Source organism: Megalobrama amblycephala, linkage group LG2, assembly GCF_018812025.1.
Source record: "Megalobrama amblycephala isolate DHTTF-2021 linkage group LG2, ASM1881202v1, whole genome shotgun sequence".
In the NCBI taxonomy this organism is placed as follows: Eukaryota; Metazoa; Chordata; class Actinopteri; order Cypriniformes; family Xenocyprididae; genus Megalobrama; species Megalobrama amblycephala.
Window position 1 is genome coordinate 18,540,430 of NC_063045.1, and position 17,593 is coordinate 18,558,022.

Sequence of the window (17,593 nt, forward strand, 5' to 3'; positions counted from 1 at the left end):
GCAGCAGTTTATGCTCATTTAAAATATATATTTTAGTATTGTTAGAATGTCTTTTAGCCTGCTAGTGTATTTAAATTTATAGCATGTTTTCCGTAAAAGAGCTCATGAATCACGAGTCAAAACCAAATAAAAAGCTCAATATTTACTAGATAAAAAATAATTATTGGCTCTTTGATGAGTAGCTTTTTTTTTGTTGTTGTTGTTTTTTGCCATGTTTATTTTCTGTTGAAATGCATTTTAGACTTTACATAGAGAGAGAGAAAAAATGGTGCTCAAATATTTGTTTTCTTTTTCTTTAACAAAGTCTAAACCTTGGTGCTTAAATATGTGCTTTCTTAAATATTTTATTTAGCATTTTGTCTGTGTGAGAAGTGTGGTAAAATGTTTATTTGTCAAAACAATAAATGTAAATGAAAATGCTACTTTTTAATGTATTTTATGTGGGAATTAACTAAATGAATTAATATATATATATTTTGATTTAGTTTATTATTTTAAACAGTACTGGCACCGTGTGTGTAGGTTTAGTAAACTAGTATTTTATTCAGTAAAATTATTTGTTGGTCGTGATGGAGGCGTGTCTGACACGCGGGAAAGGTGTGGCTCGACGCCTGTCATCCGTGACGTCACGGTAAACACTCAACGCGGAAGTGCGCGAAGACGCACAGATTTACCAACATCGTGATTCTGCGATACATTCATTTAAAAATGTTTAAATTTGAACCGTAACAAATCATAAGTTCACCTTAACGTCACCGTCAACAATGACGAATGCCAATTTACAGGTAAGAGACTTTAAAAGTGATATGACAGTCGTAATAATTGGCCTTTTAAAGTACTGTATATAATGTATTGTGTTTTTTTGCTCTAGTTGAATGTATGTTTTGACACCATACAGTCTAAAATATTCATTATACTGTTCAGCTTTAGCATATATATTGTTTTGACATATATATTGGTAAATATGCGTTTTATTCTCGTTACTTAGGAGGATTGTTTACTTTTTCGATACATACATACATGCACTTCGGTAAAGTTGGTTTTATATTCGCACATTCGGACATCCGTATTCAATAGCCTTGTTAATCACACTACATTGGACATTCAGTGGACATTCACAAGTAAATATGCCATTAAAACAATCCTTGCCTATTTTGATCGACTATGAAAAATGTTGTAAGTTGTCAATCGTTGGTTGTCAGTATCATGTCGCTGCTTAAAATTCGCAAACATTCATTTATTGCACATTTATTGGAAAGTCTGAATTTATCAGAAGTCCGAATGTGCGAATATAAAACCAACTTTACCGAAGTCATACATGCGTACGTACATGTAAGAAGGTGCTTAACTTATTTGGTAAATTTGGTAAAGGTTTTTTTTTTTAACTTGTGTCTATTGTCTATTCCTCAGCCTGTCTTTAAACTGGTCTAACCAGTTATCCGTACATTACACCTCGCACACTATAACATAATCTTAAAAAACACAGGCAGTCCAACAGATAATTCGTTTCAGTTCAGGATTTTAAACAGTTATTTAACCACAGGCACTTTTATGTTTCACTTTTATGTTATATTATTGTTTTACTGTTGTCTCAGACTAAGTAACATCAAGAGAAATATCACTTAGCTTCGTCTTTTGAGCAGAACAAATTTATTTCATTTCCAACCAAGCTGTCATTTTATTAATTTATGTAAAAAGTGCGAAGAATATTTAATTGTGTGCATTTATGAAACATAAAATGAAATTAGAATGAGTCTCTAATGTTAAAAATGGCATTTCCACTCCAGAATGATGCCAAACACAATGCATAATTTTAGATAATTTTAGAAATGGCCTGGCCTAAAGTGGCCGTAGTTGAAGAAATGCCCGTCTGTAACACATTATGACAGGCCTTTCCTGATGTCTCATCTGTCTCTACTTCTTCTGTGCGATAGAAAGCCATTGATTTGGCCAGCAGAGCCTCAGAGGAGGACAAGGCGAAAAACTACCAGGAAGCTCTGCGCCTATATCAACATGCAATCCAGTATTTTCTTCATGTGGTGAAGTGTAAGCACATTTTAAGCAATTTAAAAACCTCATTTAAATTTTTATTTTATGTTTATTTCCATTTATTTAAATATTTTATAGTTATTTAAATTATTTTTATAAAATATATAAATACACTTAAAATAAATAGTATATTAATAACTACATTTTATTAATATATATTAATTAAATATTAAGTTTATTTTATAATGTTAAAATGATCATTATAAATGTATTTTATGAGCCAGTATGTTGTCTTATAATATATGTGTATTGTTTTATATATTTAATATAAACATTGTTTTTATTTAATTTTATTTTTATGTATTGTATATTTTATATATTGTTATTTGATCTCTCATTAAATGCAATTTAGTGAGCAAAACATTCATGAACTAATAGTTGCACGTTTTTTATGGTGTAGATAATTATAATTTATTATAAATGGATTTCATGATATGTATATAATTTTATATATTTAAGACGAGACACCCCAGGTGAATAGGGTAAAAAAAATAAATAACTAAAAGATATCACCATACTTCCCCAGCTGACTGATTACATTAAAAATGGCAAACATTTATCTAATTAAATTTATCAAATTAAATATGCACTAATTTGCATACATTTCTAGAACAAAAATCTGAATATTGGATGATCCGGTTCAAAATTCTCATTTAATTTTTTGAATGTGTTAAATTCAAAGGTTTTTACTTTTTATTACTCCAGAAATCAGAAAATACTATCAACAGCCAGAAAAAAAAAATTTCACCATTTTTTAAGGCAAAATCAGGCAAATTATATATCAACAAATCTCTCTGTAAAAACTGATTTCTGATTTAGAGCAGAAGAAAAAACTCATTTTGAGAAAACGGCCTTTAAAGATAGTTACTGTAATTGATATCTATAGACCCAAATAGATAAAGTGCCTGTAGTGTCCCCCCTTAAATTTTATTTACATGTTTATTTTTTATTGTATTTTAATTTTATATATTGTATTTCAATATACAGTACAGTCCAAAAGTTTGGAACCACTAAGATTTTTAATGTTTTTAAAAGAAGTTTCATCTGCTCACCAAGGCTACATTTATTTAATTAAAAATACAGTAAAAAACAGTAATATTGTGAAATATTATTACAATTTAAAATGACTGTTTTCTATTTGAATATATTTCACAAAGTAATTTATTCCTGTGATGGCAAAGCTGAATTTTCAGCATCATTACTCCAGTCTTCAGTGTCAAATGTCCTTCAGAAATCATTATAATATGCTGATCTGCTGCTCAAGAAACATTTAATGTGTACAATTGTACAAAATATTTGTGTACAATATTTTTTTTTTCAGGATTATTTGATGAATAGAAAGTTCAAAAGAACAGTGTTTATCTGAAATCTAATCTTTTGTAACATTATAAATGTCTTTAATTTCTTTTTAAAAAAATAAAAATAAAAATTCTTACTGACCCCAAACTTTTGAACGGTAGTGTATAATGCTACAGAAGCTTTGTATTTCAGATAAATGCTGTTCTTTTGAACTTTCTATTCATCAAGGAATCCTGAAAAAAAAGTACACAACTGTTTTCAACATTGAAAATAATCATAAATGTTTATTGAGCAGCAAATCAGCATATTAGAATGATTTCTGAAGGATCATGTGACACTGAAGACTGGAGTAACGATGCTGAAAATTCAGCTTTGATCACAGGAATAAATTACTTTGTCAAATATATTTAAATAGTACACAGTTATTTTAAATTGTAATAATATTTCACAATATTACTGTTTTTACTGTATTTTTAATTAAATAAATGTAGCCTTGGTGAGCAGACGAAACTTCTTTTAAAAACATTAAAAATCTTAGTGGTTCCAAACTTTTGGACTGTACTGTATATATATAAAATAATTCAATGCCTCATTAAATGCAATTTAGTGAGCAAAAATGACATGAACTACTGATGGCATGTTTTCTTATGTTGCTGTTTTATGGTGCAGATGATGCTCAGGGGGAAAAGGCCAAGCAGAGCATCAGAGCAAAGTGTACTGAGTACCTGGACCGAGCAGAGCAGCTCAAGCAGTACCTGAAGAAGAAAGAGAGCGCGCCGCCCTCCAAACCCGTCAAAGTTCCCCAGTCTGACGAGAAAGGGTGAGACGCTCTACTTCCTATGAACGTCCTGTTACACGGAGTAAGCTAAATGTAAAATTCTGTCTTTCACAGGACCGACAGTGATGATGGGGATTCAGAGAAAAAGAAATTCAAAAGTCAACTCCAGGGTACAACATTTTGTGTTGTACAGACTTTTTAAAGTCATAATATGATCTACAATTAAAAAAACTTGGATTTTCATACTTTACAGGTGCTATTGTCATGGAGAAGCCCAACATTAAGTGGGATGATGTTGCTGGTTTGGAAGGAGCCAAGGAGGCCCTTAAAGAAGCAGTCATCCTGCCAATCAAATTCCCTCATCTTTTCACTGGTATGATGGGTTACATACTGAAATATGCATGAAACTGGCTTTCTGAACTGTTCTAAACCTCATTATCCACAGGGAAAAGGACTCCATGGAGAGGCATTCTGCTCTTTGGCCCTCCGGGAACAGGAAAATCCTACCTGGCCAAAGCGGTGGCTACCGAGGCCAATAACTCCACGTTCTTCTCCATCTCATCATCAGATCTGGTGTCCAAGTGGCTGGGAGAGAGCGAGAAGTAAGTGATCTTCAGATGTTGAGTGGGAATGATTTCAACATTTGTCATAATTATTTCGGTTAGAAGGACTTGTAATATATAAATACAATTTAAACTACATTAAAAAGTTTGTAGACAAACTTTATGTTGGCTTGAGAAAGCCTAGCCAGAAAGTGTGAAGTAATTTTAAAAGTTTGAAGCTTTTAAGGCCATTCTGTTTGCTGTGGTGTTCTGTGTGGTTTCAAGGGTGTTGCTATGAGGTTGCTATGGTGTTCTGGGTGGTTGCTAGGGTGTTGCTATGTGGTTGCTATAGGTGTTGCTATGTGATTGCTAGGGTGTTACTATAAGTTTGCTAGGGTAATCGGGGTGGTTGCTAGGGTGTTGCTATAAGGTTGCTATAAGGTTGCTAGGGTGTTGCTAGGTCATCACTAGGGTATTCTGGGTGGTTGCTATGCGGGTATGTATAGATAGATAGATAGATAGATAGATAGATAGATAGATAGATAGATAGATAGATAGATATAGATGATAGATAGATAGATAGATAGATTGATTGATAGATTGATATATTGATTTTGTTATGTCCCGTGACTCAAAAGGGACGCAACAAAATTGGGACACACGAGTAAGCCAAAGTTTAAAGCAAAAGTTTAATACAAAATATGTGTAATGAAGCAGTCAGGCATCAGTAGTGTAATGCTGAATGAATGCATGGGAATATAATGTGCTGTAGCATTGTGGTGTGTGGAAAAAGAAAGCAAACAAAAAAGGAAACAAATCAAATAGGCCGCCCGTGTCTGCTATCCGTTTTCTTTTTTTAAAGGCCCAAAGGGAAGTAAACAACAGGTGTCAACAATGTAACCACTTGGAAGGGCGGAGTCATCCAACCAGCGCTGGGGAAAACCCCACTAAAGACTATATATATACAGGGAGTGCAGAATTATTAGGCAAGTTGATTTTTTTATCATATTTTTTTTCCAAGTACATTTTACCAATTCCAATCCACATCAATCATAATAACTACTATTAATATTGTTTTTAATCATTTATAAGTGATACATAATTGTTCATGAAGGCTGGAAATGAAAAATGCCTTATATTCAGGTGTGCAGAATTATTAGGCAGGTTTTCTTTTACAGGCCAAATGAGCCAAAAAAGAGATTTAACTCAGACTGAAAAGTCAAAAATGATTAAATACTCATGAGAAGGACGCAATACTAATGCAATACTAGAAATTGCAAAGTTAAAGCATGACCAATGGACAGCAAAATGCTCATTGGGTCAGCGGGGTCATACAAAAACAGGTGGAAAAGAAAAGACGCATGTTAACTGCAAAAGATTGAAGAATTAAGGTGAAGAATTAAGTGTGAAACCATCAGGAACCCTTTAGTCTCCAGCGCCACCATTTTCCAGAACTGCAACCTACCTGGAGTCTCCAGAAGTGTGAGAATCGAGATTAACGACTTAAGAATCCTAAAAAATGACCTGCTCTTAATAAAAATCACAAGCTGAAGTGTTAGAAAATACATTAAGACTGGGTTTTTATAGGCCTTATAGACAGACAGATTGAGAGTGACTCTTGAAGGACCAGCACCACATCCTCTTGTACCACCATTTGAAGAATTTATCTTCCAGAATCTGGCAGTAAGATGTGGGAGTTCACTTTTAGTCCATCTCTTATCCTGAAATGTCCGTCTTGCAGATATGGACTAAAAATGATCTTCTAAAACTTACTGTCAGATTTTGGAAGATGAATTCTTCAAACGGTGGTACAAGAGGATGTGGTGCTGGTCCTTCAAGAGTCACTCTCAAGCCGTCTGTCTATAAGGCCTATAAAAACCCAGTCTTCATGTATTTTCTAACACTTCAGCTTGTGATTTTTATTAAGAGCGGGTCATTTTTTAGGATTCTTTAGCTAGCCTAAGTCTCTGAGATCCTGACACCTCACACTTCTGGAGACTCCAGGTAGGTTGCAGTTCTGGAAAATGGTGGCGCTGGAGACTAAAGGGTTCCTGATGGTTTCACACTTAATTCTTCACCTTAATTCTTAATTCTTTTGCAGTTAACATGCGTCTTTTCTTTTCCACCTGTTTTTGTATGACCCGCTGACCCAATGAGCGTTTTGCTGTCCATTGGTCATGCTTTAACTTTGCAATTTCTAGTATTGCATTAGTATTGCGTCCTTCTCATGAGTATTCAATCATTTTTGACTTTTCAGTCTGAGTTAAATCTCTTTTTTGGCTCATTTGGCCTGTAAAAGAAAACCTGCCTAATAATTCTGCACACCTGAATAATAGGCGTTTTTCATTTCCAGCCTTCATGAACTATTATGTATCACTTATAAATGATTAAAAACAATATTAATGGTAGTTATTAAGATTGATGTGGATTGGAATTGGTAAAATGTACTTGGAAAAAAATATGATCAGAAAATCAACTTGCCTAATAATTCTGCACTCCCTGTATATATATATATATATATATATAAAATTTACTTATTATTTATGCTTATAAATACGAATATTGTGTAATATCTCAATATGGTCTCGTTGTACATAGTTTTTTGGTGTTTTGATCTCATTGATTCCTTGATTCCTTCTGCCTTTGTTAGTAATACTGTTGTGGTCTTTAGGTTGGTGAAGAATCTGTTCAGTTTGGCTCGGGAGCACAAGCCTTCAATCATATTCATTGATGAGATCGACTCCATGTGCGGCTCGAGAAACGAGAACGAGAGCGAAGCGGCCCGCAGGATCAAGACAGAGTTTCTGGTCCAGATGCAAGGTAAACGCAAAGCTAGCATAATTTTTTTTGTGCGTGTGTGTGTGTCATCTGGGTCTCATTTGGTAGGGTTATTACTGTTTTGAAAATGTGACTTACAGTTTCAGTTTAGTTTTAATTGTTCATAAGTAGTTGTTTTGAAATGTGGATGGTTGTATGGTGGTCTGTACAAATTTCAGTTAAAACAATGTAAAAAAAAAAAAAAAGTTGATTTAATATATTATAATAACATAATTTTATTTTCTAGAATATTCTTTTATTTTTAAGTCATTTTTAATTTTTTAACCTTTTTTCATTGCTATTTCAGACCCACATTTATTGTTAAACACTATACAATACAGCATATAGTATACTAATAATGTTTAGTAATACTAATCATTTTAATTTAGTATTACTAATAATTTAATAATGTATTACAATAATGTAATAATTTTATATAAAAATATTTTATTATATTGTAAAAAAAAAAAAAAAAATTGTCTTCTGTCTTTTTCTTTAGTTAGTAGTTTAACTTTATTGACTGTACAGATTTCCTGAACAGAAATTCTTCTTTGAACAGGCATAGAAGATGCATCTTAACAGACAAAACTATACATTAACATATCACATAATAAAATACATTTAAAAAAATTATTATAACCTTAATTTGCCCATTCTCGCAGGTGTAGGAAATGACAACGAAGGAATTCTGGTCCTTGGTGCGACCAACATCCCCTGGACGCTGGATTCTGCGATCAGGAGACGGTGCGGTATATAAATCCATACACATTCTGATGCCTTTAAATTTCTTAATTGGCTTTTGTTTATTATTATCTTATCATTACAGGTTTGAAAAGCGCATCTACATCCCTCTTCCTGAGCAGCCGGCTCGCTCCACCATGTTCAAGCTGCACCTCGGCTCCACCCCCAATAGCCTCAACGAAGCTGATTTCATCGCACTCGGAAAGAAGTCCGATGGGTATTCGGGTGCCGACATCAGCATCGTCGTTCGCGATGCCCTCATGCAGCCCATTCGCAAAGTGCAGTCCTCGACTCACTTCAAAAAGGTACAAAAGGACATTTGTGCGACTAGTAAAGCAGTCGAATCGTTTCGATTCCATACTCTCGTGTCTGTTTTAACAGGTCAGAGGAAAGGCATGGAATAACCCCGATGATGTCGTGGATGACCTCTTGACTCCCTGCTCTCCAAACGACCCAAACGCAATCGAGATGACCTGGGTGGACGTGGAGACCGATAAACTCCTGGAGCCGATAGTTAGCTTGGTAAGCTCAAGTTTATTAAAAAAAAAAAATTAGCAAAAATCTCAGTTTGTTTTGAGCCTGTGCTCTGTGTCTCAGGAGGACATGCTCAGGTCACTCGAGAAGGCCAAACCCACCGTGAACGAGGAGGATCTGGTGAAGCTGAAGAAGTTCACTGAGGACTTTGGCCAGGAGGGCTGAATTTGTGCATTTTTGTGGCATTTATTTAAATTTTCCACCATTATGTTTACAAAGTTCTTTCTGCATCTTTTATTTTTCAAACTCTTCATTTTCTGACATTTTCTGGGGGTGAAACATTTTTGCAGGCTGAGCTGGTTTGATATTGTCCTGAACATAACCGATCCGTGGTTATGATCTTGAGGATGATTGAGCATCAGCAGCCATTTGAAACAAATCAGTTACTAAAGATCTTCTTAACTTAAGAGGTTTGTTGCAAATGGATGCGATAGTTTATACCAAGACTTTTGGGAGAGGAAAACAAAAGTATTTTTATGTACTTTAATGGCTGGCCACTTTTGTACCTCATTGCTAAATAAGACTTTTGCCTAAAATAAACAAATAAATAATAAAACAGGACTCTTAAATAATAATAAAAACACTTAAAAAAGCTAACCTTAAATTTACTAAACTTTGAACCAGGATCAAAGACAACCACAGATCTGTGAAAGTGTTTACAAGTATGTGAATACATGTTTTGGGTAATCAGACGTGTTTATTTGGAACCTTTGAAGTTTATTTTTCTACTCTATTTCTACTTTCATCTGTAAATAAAATGTATAAACTACCTCTGATCGCGTGTTTCTCCTCTTTGTGGTTTTTCCTTCGATCTAATGATTACACAGTTCTTGAAAGAAATCGCAACCAGAAAAATACCAACACTAAGCGGCAGGGAGCGCTATTACACAGTGACGCAGCACAGTCCAGTAACGTCATTTGCATGACCACGTGGCTTTTAAAGTCACAATGCGTGTACGTAGAGCGGTATGTTTTCTAATTAGACTTACAAACCGTGTATATAGGTATTTAGAACTAGAAAACATATTGACCATTTTTATTTTTAATGGAACTTTGCAGTGTTTATTATAAGTTATTTATCTGTGAAAAATATAAAATAATAAAAAATGATCTGTTTTCAAAAACATTAACATGCCCAGTCTAGTTGCTTGGTTTAAGATTAATCTAGGAGTCCCCAAAGGATGTTTGGATCTAATGTAAATTGCATTTGAGAATTGACAATGAATAAACTGACAAAATAAATCACAGGACATATTTTAATAGTTTATAAATAACACATTGATGATTATGTTGGTATATTTTGCAACATTTAAATGATGTTTGTGAGGTTCAAACAACAAAGCAATAAAGAAAAAAAACATTAGAAATCATAAGCATATCTCAGATGAAAATGTCATTTTTCTAAATCATTGGTCCATTAAACTTAGTCACACAAGTTTCAAAGCAAAGGACCTGAGTTAAACTAAACCAAGACCTCAAATCCATTCTGATAAATCCTGTATGAATAAAACTATTAAGATTATTATCACTTATATGCTCATAATTATACCTGTTAAGTAAACACAAAGTCAAATCGATCACATAATTGTGTGTAAATGTGACAGTGAGTCTAACCAATCACGAGTCGATCCAACTTTTCCCTGAAATTTCCCTTATCGCATCCAATCACAAACATTGGGACTAATCATTGTGCTAGTTAACTGGAAATATGCAAACATTCGATATTAACTTAAAAGAAAGAAAAACTTTGCATACACATAGGAGTCAAGACAAAATAAATCACAGAAATAAACCTAAAATTATCTCACAAAGTGTAAAGTCTCCACAAAAAAGGGGAAAATACACACTTGATAACACTGAGTATAAATAAACACAATTAAATGAGTTAAACGAAGGCCGCCACAAAAAAAACAAAGGCAAAGAAAGGAAAAATAACTAGAAAAGCTAGATTTAAGGACACTCTTTACTCTTTCCTGAATAACATCGCAACTGCCGTCACAGTATTAATCATGCATCATTATTAGTCTTATTTTCTTGTCAAATTAGCTTTAAATGAATATTTCACACAAAAATGAAAATTCTGTCATTATCCACTTGTTCTAAAATTGCTTAAAACTCATATGATTTTTAATTAAAGATGATTAACAAAATGTTCCATACAATAAAAATGGATATGTTGAAGAAATTTCACCAAAGAAAAAAAGTTATAGGTTTTCACTTTCTCAAAGAAAAAAAAAAAAAAACAACTTACTATATATATATTTTATGACAGAACTTTTATTTTTGAGTGAACTATTCTTTTTAAACGAGACTGTCAGTAATATTTAATTCAGCAAAATTTTGTCTTTGCAGCTACAAGTGACACTGAAAACAGTTTCAAGAACTAACAGGAAAAAAACAAAACAGGTTACCCATCATTCATTTCATCAGGGTCTGTCATTTCATCATAGGACATCGTTAGTATAAGACGATAATAGACACTTTGTCTTATTAAAGAGCAGGTGATCTTTAACCCTTACTGATTATCCTTATCTTGAGGCTAGCCGCCAATATTTTAGTGTACATCTTTGTAAGTTACATATTAAATTTGCAAAGCAAACACGTTTTTTGGTGCCTAATCAAAAGTACATAAGCTTTGGTACAAAGGCGAATACAGAAAAGAAAGCGAACGCACCCCCAGCCCGGCTACATTATCAGACCTGCGCAATACGAGGTGTGAAGGCAAAGTTAAAACAACACGGGAAAAGTTTCCCGTGCTGTAGGTCAGGAGGGGTTGGGCTGGGTTCACGCAAACACATTAGAATACGGAAAATAGAGAGCCGAGGGCCAATCCCGTCGCAGCGCCGGCCAACATCCCCAGAGCGACATCACCTGTGTCGTCACGGCGACGCTCCTGCACTATGACGTGGTTGACACCGGGTGCGTATCCACCTGATGGAAACAAATAAACAAATGTCAATCAGACTACATAAAAGTCATAGGCCAAAAGCCAACCAATTTCCTGTTACCTTGATAATGATAAGGGTAAGCAACTGCATACTGCTGCCCATCCGCAGAATAGACCATCTGTGTGGCGTAAGGCGGAGGATGAGGAACATAACCGCCATATCCATCAGGATAGAAAACCTAGATGAACAAGGAAAAAAATAGGGATGCATGATTTGTCGGCATCAATTCAGTTATCTTTTATTATTTGTAAAAGTATATACTTTTTTTTCATTTTAATTTATTTTGTTACATTTAATTACATTTTATTAAATTAACATTTGAAAATTATATTATAAAATAATTACATTATTTTGTTATTTTATTATTATCACCTTTGTTATTATTGGTTTTAGAATGTTTAGTTTTTAATTGTGCATGCTCATGTCCCCCTATTTTTACATTTCAATTATTTATGTTTTTATTTGTAATTATTTTCTTTTTTGTAATATTTAATCATATTTAAATTATTTTTAATAATTATAAAATGGAATTATTATTTTTTTAAATTACATTATAAAATGACTGAATTATAAAATACACTTTTTTTTACTTTTACTTTTTATGTTATCAGCCATAATGTAATATATGAATATATGATAATATATGAAAATAATTATCAGAAAACAATGGACATTAGTGTCCTGTTTTCTTCCACTGAACTAGTTGAAACTGAAACCATAATTTCAAGCAGAGTTTTATTGTTTCTTTCCCCTCCCATTCTGATAACCTGTTCATTGCAGCCAATATACTTTTAAGTGTCGCTTGTAAATGTAATCCGACCTCAATACTTCTTCCTGGTCAAACAAGTCCATAACTAAACAGAAATGTAAAAAAGTCAACATCTAAAAAGAGCTTTAGGATGTGTTTACACTTGGCAGGTTTGGTTTGGTTTGCTCTGTTAGTGCAGTTCATAAGTGTTCATAAGTACAGAATAAGTGTGAACGCTGCCACCAGAACCCTGGTCCGCACAAAAAATGCGGGCTGAGACCCCTGGGTCTTGGTCCACCTTCCTCTGGTGTGGTTCGACTGAAATATGAACACAACATGGACCAAAGACATCTAAACGAACTAAAAAAAAGGACCAAATACTCAAGCATATCTGTTTTTCTCATCATAGTCACACTGTTGCCCATCAAAGTTCGGTACAGGCATCAAAACCACGTCTACTCGCAGCAGATCTTCGTTTGAGTGTGACGGAGGGATTCCTGCCGCTGTTTCGACTCCTTTACACATTTTATAAGCTTTATTTTCACGAGTTGTCAGCTCCATCATATGCCATCATATGTACGCACACAGCAAATACATTTAGCCCAGAACACAGAATTGTTTTGGACGTTTAGACGAGTTCTGTCACAGAATATATGTCATAAAAGCCCTTTTTTTCGTTCTGTATCTTTAGATTCGGTGTTAAAATTGACAGTGTGAATGCTAAGCGAACCAGGACTAAATGTATCATTTTCTTTTTTGGTCCAGACCAAAAGAACCAAGAGGACCGAACTACAAGTGTAAACACAACCTTAAATCTCATTCAACCACACAAGCTGGATATCTTATTAATATAAAAAAATATAATTTCCTGGAGTAATCAACATTTGTCACAGATATACAGCAATTTTCCTTTAAATATCACGAGATGATATATTTACCTGTGGAGTTGGATTTAATTCAGAATAGGGCGGAGGTGCTGATGCTACGACATCCTCGGCAAAACCGATCTGAGTGGGCGCCACAACCTACAAAACATGTCATGTCAGTAAATGCCTCTGTAATGCTTCCAAAATCTGCTCCTGAAGCCGCATTATGGTAAAGTTCAAACGTGTATGTGTATATATATAACTCACAGTGTTGAGTCTGGCGTCCTGGAGGGCCATGGTCCAAGCCCTGTGAGAAAATACATTGAGTTTCTATTGAGAAATCTCATTTTAAAGCACACAGTAAGTAAAAATGACAAACTGGACTCACAACGCATCATCTGCACTGTCTGCGCAGATGCTGATGACCCGACCGTCCCGGCAGACGATCTGCAGGAGGGAGTCTTTGCCTTTGCCTTCGGGTGGCGTGAGCTCTGGGAATAAATAATGGAGGAGCATGAAGAACAACAACACATCAGAACTTTCAGATGACTTATTATTCATCTTCAGTTGGACAAAAAGCTCTCAAGTACTACATAAATGGCCCTTTTGAGGCTTTCTCATGTCTTCCGGTTTAAAAGCAGAAGACAGCAAATGAAGAGTGAAGTGTGGATCACACCCACCTCTACAAGCGCTGGCGTTGCGGATGTTGATGCAGTCCACCTTCATGTGGATCTCGTCTTCCATGTCCCGCCGCTGCTGGTCATCGTAGAAGACCAGACGTCCATCTGACCAGAGGTCAAACCAGTTCCTCTTCCAGCGCCGCAGGATGGTGCCTGATAAGATCACAGCAGTTACAGGTAGGCAGTATTTATTTATTTGTTTTGTTGTTGTTGTTTTGTTATATTTAATTACTTTTTAGAATTATACAATTTAATAAAATACTACATTTTCAATTATATTATAAAATAATTAAAACAATCATTTTTATTAACAAACAATTATCTTTGAAAAAAATATATATTTATTATGAGAAATATATTATATAGTAATTGTTAAAAATGTATTTATATTTTTATTATACATTTATTATAAATTAATGCATTTTTTGTAATTATATAATAAAATCATTAAAAAAATTATTTAATGTTTTGATTACTTTTTATAATAAACAATTATTTTGTTAAATATATATATAAGAAATATATTGTATAATAAATTTAACAAATGTATTTATATTTTTATTATACATTTATTATAAATTAATTTAATAAAATTATTATTTTTCCAATATATTATAAAATAACATGTTAATTTTATTTATATTATTACATGTATTTATATGTTATAGATTTATTATAAATGTATTCAATTATAAAATTACTAAATATAAAAATATTTTAATTATGATTTATTTAGACAAATTATTTTAATATCAGCCATTTTTAAATTTTTATAATAAAATATAATATTAAATTATAAATTGTATCAAAAATTTATATTTTTATATTAATTATATATTAAATTATAAATTTAAATGTAAATGTAATCTGACCTCTATAGTTCTACCTGATCAAAAATATCTATAAAATAATAATCAAACAGAAATCATGAAGTCAACATCTAAAAATAGCTTTAAAACACTTACAAGAATAACAAGATGCAGCCTAGATAGTCAGCTCACTAGGTTTTGAGACACAGTCAAAGACAAAGTTCAGCTGTTTTTCAACTTCCTTCTAAAAACTCATGCCAAGACAACGTGTCAAGAAGAGGAAAAGAACCTAGTCGTGCATGACTGCTGTACTGCTCAACTGAAAATGTATCAATTCAACCTGCAAGCCTAAACATTCTGCACAATTCATTTATATTTCATGAGTTCCCAGAAGGCTCTAAATTATAAAAGTGCGGCTTAATATTGTATATGCATTACAATAACACCCCAAAATGCTAAAAAAAATGGACTTTAAAATCCTTCATTTTAGTTATTTTGGGTTAGTAATGCCATAAATACGCTGTAATAAACACTCACTCTGTCTGTGCAGCCATCCGCTCTTCACAAACGCCATCCTCCAGTAAACTCGCTACCTACACAAATAAAAACAATTCAATTAAAGCCTGCTAAGACCATTTTTAGGTACTGAATATTAAACTGAGCGCATATGAATGTAGATAGTGCCTCTGTTTGACAGTAAACAGTTTAGCGGTTGAACTTCGCCTGTCAGTTTCAAAGTTAGCTTGCGCTCGCGGCGCCGTTGTGCTAAAATCGACGATAAACCGACAAAAAAACCCATCCCAAGACGTTTAAAAACAACGAAACATGTTCAAGCACTACATTTGTCATATTTATGTTCTATTAAATGGATAAAATGAGTAAATCTACCCTCTTTCGCTTTGTTGATGTTTGAAGTATGTGTGCGACTAGCAAAGTGACATCAGTAGCATCCTCCTCCTCCTCGCGGCTCAGCTGATGCCTTATGTCACTGTATCAGATGATCAGCACGACTTTTATTAAGTTTCACAGACTTTTATTAACTTTACACAATTCGTTTTAATGAGATATTAGCGTAGACATCGTTTGTAGGACAAATAACTCATATATTCACCAGGCAGTATGGAGAGGCTTTCGAGAATATTCCTGTCAGGATTTAGTTCTCATTTAGGTGCTTTTTACTTATATTGTTTTTTTAATATAATATTAATAATATTATGTATTATATAAATATAAAAGTCTTACTGTATTTTGTCTTCTCATGGAAATTTGGAGCAAACTGAAGGAAAAACAAAAACAATTATTACGTATTAGTATGTATTACAACCTATCAAATAAGCCTAAAATAATTGCTTATAATGACAATCCATTCCAATGTAAATAAGTGATATTAATTTGAAAAGCAACACATAAAAACTAAAAACAGTCAGATCAGATACAACATGCCACCACTAGATGGGGCGGTTTCACTGGAAATTGGGTGCATTTAATGTTCACGCAAAGGAAAACGTACATTACGCTAACAATTATGCACCAACCCTTGAATAGATTGTTTTTTAAATTATAAGTATCCATGTGAAGTTTTTTTTTTTGCATTTGCATTTGCATTTGCAGTCGTCATGTTACACTCACACTGCATTTGCCTACATAAGCCTTATCCAGCTCAGTGTTTCCCCCAGTGACCTTTCCCACTGACAGCTTAGTGAATAAGGGTCAAAGCAAAATGATACTGAATTATCGAAGCCTCTATAACCCAGAACCCAGTTTACAAATCAAGATTGCATTTGATCACTTCACATTTGCATTTACACCAACAAACTGAAATATAAGCCATTTTGTGATCCAGTTCAGAAGTTTATGGTAATATGGTGCAACATTTTGCTACAGTTACACTTCTTTAAATGGAGTATTCTGAGAACAGAAAGGCCGAATCTAATCCTACTGTAACCTGTGGATGGTTGTCACATTCACAGCTGGGATCAGAGCAGGTGACATTACAAGTCATTAGCAGCACGAGATACTATATCTAACTGCAGCACCGCAGAACCAAACGCCACAGCAGTGCCAGGCCAGCATCCTCAGACCCATGCTGACGATCACGTATCCGCCTCAACCACTAACCCTACCCTTCACAATTACTATAAGCTCTACCTTAACCAATGCCCAACCCCACCCTACCCCCGGTGTGAGACTGCTGGCCTGCCGCTGCTGTTCCCAGACTGCTGTGACCTCTGGCTCTGCGGTTCTGGCTGGCACAGCTGAGCTCATTCCAGTGCTCCATGAAATAATCTCATCTGAGCCTCATTCACTCATACTGAGGAGGCTCGTGGAGGCCAGATTGAAGTGATTTACACAACAACGTCTCGCCAGTGGTTGGCTGTTGCGGATTTTGTATTGTCTTAATCTTTGGACAGATTAACAGGCCGAACCAATTGTGTGCCTCCATGGGACTAATGTGTGGGGAACTTGTGAACTTAAACACTGCAAACTTCATGTAGAGAAGATTATATGGCTCTGGAGGAAGTATAGCAAATGTATTTAATCTTTTGGAAATACTGTGATGGTTAGTTATGCACGTTTCAAGTGACTGACAGGTAAGTGTCAACTTTACATTAGTGCTTGTGCTGTTAAGTGAACTGTCTTTCGATGCTTTATTGTTACATTTCATATAATGTGTTTAGGATTTAAACTAAATGCAAATAAAAGTCTAATAGCTAACCCAATGGTGTTTTTACAGTATTCATTAGATCTGCAAAATTTCAAATAAAGCTAATAAAGTTGTATC

The 17,593-nt window shown here is 34.0% G+C and overlaps 2 protein-coding genes across 3 annotated transcripts; one reads left to right on the plus strand and one right to left on the minus strand.

Moving 5' to 3' along the window:
* The first annotated feature begins 607 nt into the window (after nt 1–607).
* On the plus strand, nt 608–9,536 carry LOC125251478 (vacuolar protein sorting-associated protein 4B-like). The gene is made up of 11 exons (XM_048164504.1): nt 608–785; nt 1,935–2,046; nt 4,018–4,168; nt 4,241–4,296; nt 4,380–4,499; nt 4,572–4,728; nt 7,340–7,488; nt 8,148–8,229; nt 8,312–8,531; nt 8,608–8,748; nt 8,824–9,536. Exons 1-11 carry the CDS (start codon nt 765–767, stop codon nt 8,923–8,925), a joined length of 1,311 nt encoding a protein of 436 aa, XP_048020461.1. The 5' UTR covers nt 608–764; the 3' UTR covers nt 8,926–9,536.
* Nucleotides 9,537–10,002: 466 nt separating this feature from the next.
* plekhb2 (pleckstrin homology domain containing, family B (evectins) member 2) lies at nt 10,003–15,835 on the minus strand. Of its 2 annotated transcripts, XM_048164549.1 has the most exons (9): nt 15,700–15,760; nt 15,349–15,404; nt 14,968–15,002; nt 14,003–14,155; nt 13,711–13,813; nt 13,590–13,629; nt 13,395–13,481; nt 11,769–11,886; nt 10,003–11,691 (listed from the first exon to the last, which is right to left on the minus strand). In XM_048164549.1, exons 4-9 carry the CDS (start codon nt 14,064–14,066, stop codon nt 11,558–11,560), a joined length of 546 nt encoding a protein of 181 aa, XP_048020506.1. In that variant the 5' UTR covers nt 14,067–14,155; nt 14,968–15,002; nt 15,349–15,404; nt 15,700–15,760; the 3' UTR covers nt 10,003–11,557. The 2 variants fall into 2 exon arrangements, with proteins under 2 accessions (XP_048020506.1, XP_048020500.1); XM_048164543.1 differs by lacking the exon at nt 14,968–15,002 and having other exon boundaries at nt 15,700–15,835.
* Nucleotides 15,836–17,593: the final 1,758 nt, after the last annotated feature.